The sequence below is a fragment of the Opisthocomus hoazin genome, chromosome 21, assembly GCF_030867145.1.
Source record: "Opisthocomus hoazin isolate bOpiHoa1 chromosome 21, bOpiHoa1.hap1, whole genome shotgun sequence".
Lineage (NCBI taxonomy): Eukaryota > Metazoa > Chordata > Aves > Opisthocomiformes > Opisthocomidae > Opisthocomus > Opisthocomus hoazin.
In genome coordinates this window covers 7868698-7874358 of record NC_134434.1, presented here as the reverse complement: position 1 = coordinate 7874358, position 5661 = coordinate 7868698, and the positions used below count along the sequence as shown (strand labels likewise).

The window sequence follows — 5661 nt, the reverse complement described above, 5'->3', positions numbered from 1 at the left end:
AACAGAAATAATAATAATACTGCGGGGCGGGCGGGGGGTGGCGGTTCCGTTTCAGTGCACTGTGTCCCCCAGCCTGGCTGGGACGAGGACAGCGGGGGGCTCTGTAAATAGGGGGGACGCGGCGGCAGGGCGGGGGGCTCGGCCCCCAGCGCGGCTCGAGCAGGGCGGGGGGCTGGGGGTGGGGTGGGGTGGCTGTCCCTGGCCCCCCCCAGCACCCACCGCCGCCGTCCGGCCCCAGTGCAATAGCGGGGCGGCCGCGGTGCCGGTGGACGCTGGCTCGTCCGGCCGAGCCCTGCCCGCCGCCGGGGAGCTGTACAGGCCGCGCGGCGGCGGGGGCTTTTCCAGTGTAAACACTACAAAAATGCAACAAAAAAAAAAAAACCAAGACAAAAAGACAAAAAAAAAAAAATTAAAAAAAAAAAAAAGAAAAAAAAAGGATTAAAAACACAAAGGTTTTATGAACAGCAAACTCTATGTAAAGGCCTTTTAGTATGGAACTTTTTTATTGATAACTTGGCTTATGAATAAATATATGAACCCTTGGCGCCGGCGCTGCTCTCTGCTCTGCCTCGGGGTCCCTCCCGGCGTGGCCCCCCCGGCTGCACCCCCAGCCCCGGGATGGGGACCCCTGGCATCGCCCTGCACCCCCAGGACAGGGACCCCCAGCTGGACCCCGCATACCCAGGGATGGGGACCCCCGGCATCACCCCCCAGGCCCAGGGATGGGGACCCCCAACTGCACCCCACAGCCCCAGGATGGGGACCCCCCCCCCGGCATCACCCTGCAACCCCAGGAATGGGGACCTCTGGCTGCACCCTGCATCCCCAGGGATGGGGACCCCCGGCTGCACCCGCACCACCAGGATGGGGACCCTCTGGCTGCACCCACAGGCCCAGGGATGGGGACTCCTGGCATCACCCCACAGCCCTGGGGTGAAGGGCGGGTTCGGGGGGGGTGCAGGGTGATGCAGGGTGGGCTCAGGAGGTGCAGGGGGGGTGCAGGGGGGGGTTCAGGGGGGTGCAGGGTGATGCAGGGGGGTGCGGGGCGGGTTCAAGGGGGTGCAGGAGGGGTGCAGGGCTCAGGGGGTGCAGGGAGGGTTCAGGGGGGTGCAGGGGGTGCAAGGGGGGTGCAGGTGGGGTGGGGGGGTGCAGGGGGGGGTGCAGGTGGAGTGCAGGGTGATGCAGGGGGGTGTAGGGGGGGTGCAGGGTGATGCAGGGGGGTGCAGGGGGGTGCAGGGGGGGTGCAGGGTGATGCAGGGGGGTGCAGGGGGGTGCAGGGGTCGTGCAGGGGGGTGCAGGGGGGTGCAGGGGGGGTGCAAGGGGGTGCAGGGTGACGCAGGAGGGGTGCTGGGGGGTGCAGAGGGGGTGCAGGGTGATGCAGGGGGGTGCAGGGGGGGTGCAGGGGGGTGCAGGGTGACGCAGGAGGGGTGCTGGGGGGTGCAGAGGGGGTGCAGGGTGATGCAGGGGGGTGCAGGGGTCGTGCAGGGGGGTGCAGGGGGGTGCAGGGGGGGTGCAGGGGGGTGCAGGGTGACGCAGGAGGGGTGCTGGGGGGTGCAGAGGGGGTGCAGGGTGATGCAGGGGGGTGCAGGGGGGGTGCAGGGGGGGTGCAGGGTGACGCAGGAGGGGTGCGGGGGGGGGGTGCAGTGACTCCGCCGCCGCCTTTGTCACGCTGCCATCGCGCCCCGCCCCACGTGGGCGCAGACGGACACGCACCTCTCGCACCCCATTGGCCGCGCTGCAGCCAACCAGAGAGCGCCGGGTCCGCCGAGCCCGGCGCCCATTGGCTGGCGGGGAGCCCTTTTGTTCTCCCCCCCCACCCCTACCCGGCCGCCCTTCGCCCTTCCGGGGAGCGCGCTGCAGGGCCCCGCCCCGCCGGGCTGAGGCGGCGCCACCTCGCGGCGGGGCCGCGCTGCCCCCTGGCGGCCGCTGAGGGGCAGGGCGCGACCATCCCACACCGGGGGGGGGGGAACGGAGCGGACAGACGGGCGCACGGCAGGGAGTGCGGCGGGGGGACGGACCGACAGACAGCGCGGAGGGGCTCACCCTGCACGGGGCCGGGGGGGCAGCGGGCGCGTCCGCGTGGGAAGGGGCTGGGGGGGAGTGCTCGCAGCAGCCGCTTAATACCCCCCCCCCCCTGGATATGGGCACAGCCCGCACCCCCCCCAGCCCTTAAACCGCTCCTTTTGGCCCCAGAGGAGCCCGCGAATCCCTGGGGGAGCGGCACCCACGGGGGTGGGGGGGGAAGAGCCCCTCGCACCCCCCGCCGCGGGTGGGGTCACTGCATCGCTCTTTATTGTGGTTTTTGTGTTTTTTTTTATTGTCCTTACACCGTGCTGCGCCGCCGGGCGTTACAGCCCCCCCCCCCACCCCCGGGCCGCGGCCGCCGGAGGGGAGGGGGGGGGACATTAAGGCAACGTACAAAAAAAAAAAAAAGAGAAAAAAAGAGAAATCTCTGACATAAATTAAAACGATGCAGAAAAAAATTTACAGGTGGAAATGCGCAAGGTTGAGCGAGGCAGAGGGGGGGCCGCAGGCGAGCATTTCCCCGTGGGGAGGGGGTTCGTGGGGGGCTGGACCCCCAGCCCAGCTGCCTCCCACGCCCCCGCGCTGGGGGGTCCCGCCGCAGCGGGCTGCGAGCCCCCCGGTGGCACTGGGGCCGGGGACACCGCAGAGGGCACGGGCACTCGAGCCTCAGCTGCCACCATCCCATCTCCCCCCAGCTCAAGGCTTCCCAAGGGCAAAGTGATCATTTTTTTGTTTTTGTGGGGTTTTTTTGTTGGTTTTTTTTCTCTGAAAGAAGGCTTAATTCCAGTTTCACGAGGCTCGCGTGAGGCAAGCCCCTGCCGCGCGGCGCCGCGCCTGCCCCCGCGCCAGCAGTCCATTCTAGAAGCATTTGCGGTGGACGATGGAGGGGCCGGACTCGTCGTACTCCTGCTTGCTGATCCACATCTGCTGGAATGTGGAGAGCGAGGCCAGGATGGAGCCGCCGATCCACACTGAGTATTTGCGCTCCGGCGGGGCGATGATCTGCGGGAGGAGAGAGCAGGGCGGTCAGAGCGGCACGGCCGGATTTCCCCCCCCACCCCCAAATCACAGCCAGAACGTGGCGTTTCCTCACCTTGATCTTCATGGTGCTGGGCGCCAGCGCCGTGATCTCCTTCTGCATCCGGTCGGCGATGCCCGGGTACATGGTGGTGCCGCCAGACAAGACGGTGTTGGCATAAAGGTCCTTCCTGATGTCCACGTCGCACTTCATGATGGAGTTGAAGGTGGTCTCGTGGATGCCGCTGGACTCCATGCCTGCAAGGAGGGGCAGGGGGGAGAGCCGGGGGGCTCGTCAGCACCCAAAGCAGGGCCTCAGGTGGGTGACACCAGCCCCACACCTGCACCTACCCAGGAATGAGGGCTGGAAGAGGGCTTCTGGACACCGGAACCGCTCGTTGCCGATGGTGATCACCTGGCCATCAGGCAGCTCATAGCTCTTCTCCAGGGAGGAGGAGGAGGCAGCCGTGGCCATCTCCTGCTCGAAGTCCAGCGCGACGTAGCACAGCTTCTCCTTGATGTCGCGGACGATCTCCCTCTCGGCCGTGGTGGTGAAGCTGTAGCCTCTTTCTGTCAGGATCTTCATGAGGTAGTCTGTCAGGTCGCGGCCGGCCAAGTCCAGGCGCAGGATGGCGTGGGGCAGGGCGTAGCCCTCATAGATGGGCACGGTGTGGGTGACACCATCCCCGGAGTCCATAACAATGCCGGTGGTGCGGCCGGAGGCGTACAGCGACAGCACGGCCTGGATGGCCACGTACATGGCCGGGGTGTTGAAGGTCTCAAACATGATCTGGGAGGAGAGGAATTTAAAAAAAATATTATCAATTAGCACCGAGTAATGAGCCAGGCCACTCGCACTCGTGTTAGAACACACATGCTGACATGCAGAAAAAAAAAAAATGGTGTGTGAAGGAAAAAGGCAAAGAACACAGGCAGAAAACGCAAACGGGAGAAACCTGAGGCACCAGGGAGGAAACGCCGGGAGTACAGAACCCTGAAAATGGCGGAAGAAGAAGAAAAAAAAAAACAAACTCAGGTGAGACGCCCCAACACTGGGAGGTTTGCGGACAGGAGGAGCGTGGCGGGCGGGCGGGGGTACCTGCGTCATCTTCTCGCGGTTGGCCTTGGGGTTGAGGGGGGCCTCGGTCAGCAGGACGGGGTGCTCCTCGGGGGCCACACGCAGCTCGTTGTAGAAGGTGTGGTGCCAGATCTTCTCCATGTCATCCCAGTTGGTGACGATGCCGTGCTCGATCGGGTACTTCAGCGTCAGGATGCCTCGCTTGCTCTGCGCCTCGTCGCCCACGTAGCTGTCCTTCTGGCCCATGCCCACCATCACGCCCTGCGGGACCCGGACTGGTCAGCGCCTGCCGGCAGCACCGGCACCAGAACCCCCCAGCACAGTTAGCGGTCCCCCCGTCAACCCAGTTACTGTCCCCCCAGCCTGGTTACTAGTCCCCCAATCCAGTTACCCCCCCCCCAGCCCGGTTAGTGTACCCCAAATCCACTTACCCCCCCCAGCCCAGCTAGTGTCCCTCAAGTCCAGTTGTGCCGCGCCCCCCCCCCCCAGCCCAGTTAGTGTCCCCCTAATGCGGTCAGTGGTCCCCCAACCCACTACCCCCCCCCCCCAGCCCGGTTAGTGTCCCCCCAGCCCACTAGCCCCCCTCAACCCGGTCAGTGTCCCCCCAATCCGGTCGTGTCCTCCCCCCAGCCCAGTTAGTGGTCCCCCAACCCAGTTAGTGTCCCCCAAATCCGGTTGTGCCCCCTCCAACCCCATTAGTGGTCGTGTCCCGTCCCCCCCGCCCCCGAACCCCGTTACCTGGTGCCGCGGGCGGCCGACGATGGAGGGGAACACCGCCCGGGGGGCGTCGTCCCCGGCGAAGCCGGCCTTGCACATCCCGGAGCCGTTATCGATGACGAGGGCAGCGATCTCCTCTTCCATGGCGGACGCTCTGCAATGGAGGGGGGTGTGAGGGGGCTCGTTCAGCGCCACCGCCCCAGGAGGCCGCCCCCCCCCCTCCAAGCGCCTTTGGAATCTCCCGCGCCCTGACGTCACCCGCCGCCGCCGCCAATGGCTCCGCGCCGCCCCCCCCCCCCCCCCCCCGCCCCGTTCAAACGGGCGAGACCATCGCGGTGCGGGGAGGGGCGGGGGGAGGAAGGGGGAACCGGGGGGGGACAGGCGGGAGCCGGCCGCAGCCCGCCCGTGCGCCCACCGCGCCAGGCCCCGGGGGGGGGGGGGGGAAGAGGGCAGCGGGGGCCACGCCCGGTGCGGGGCCGGTACCTGCGCGGGGGGGGGAAGCTGCTGTGGGCGCTGGGAGGACGCTGCCGCCTGGTCCGCTGCCGCCGGCTGAGTGAGACCGCCCGGCCGCCGGCCCCGCGCTCTTATAGCCTGGGGGCGGAGGCCCCGCCCCCCCGGCCGAGAACATCGCCATATATGGAGATCTTTCAGAAAAGCGCCTCCTCATTGGCTGGCGCCGACGCGGCCACGTGGGGCGGCTGCCGGGCTGACCCCGCCTCCGCGGCACCCCGGAACCTGCATGGGGTGAGGCTGGGGGGGGGGGGGGAGGGGTGACCCCCGGCCCCGGTGGGGCCCCCCCCCCCCCCCGCACCCCCGGCCGCGCC

General features: G+C 67.5%; 1 protein-coding gene across 2 annotated transcripts; it reads right to left on the bottom strand.

Annotated features, from left to right (window-relative positions):
* Positions 1-2289: 2289 nt before the first annotated feature.
* ACTG1 (actin gamma 1) lies at positions 2290-5426 on the bottom strand. Of its 2 annotated transcripts, XM_075440822.1 has the most exons (6): positions 5321-5426; positions 4859-4991; positions 4142-4381; positions 3394-3832; positions 3119-3300; positions 2290-3027 (listed from the first exon to the last, which is right to left on the bottom strand). In XM_075440822.1, exons 2-6 carry the CDS (start codon positions 4979-4981, stop codon positions 2884-2886), a joined length of 1128 nt encoding a protein of 375 aa, XP_075296937.1. In that variant the 5' UTR covers positions 4982-4991; positions 5321-5426; the 3' UTR covers positions 2290-2883. The 2 variants fall into 2 exon arrangements, with proteins under 2 accessions (XP_075296937.1, XP_075296938.1); XM_075440823.1 differs by lacking the exons at positions 4859-4991; positions 5321-5426 and adding an exon at positions 3999-4036 and having other exon boundaries at positions 4142-4261.
* Between the last annotated feature and the right edge of the window lie 235 nt (positions 5427-5661).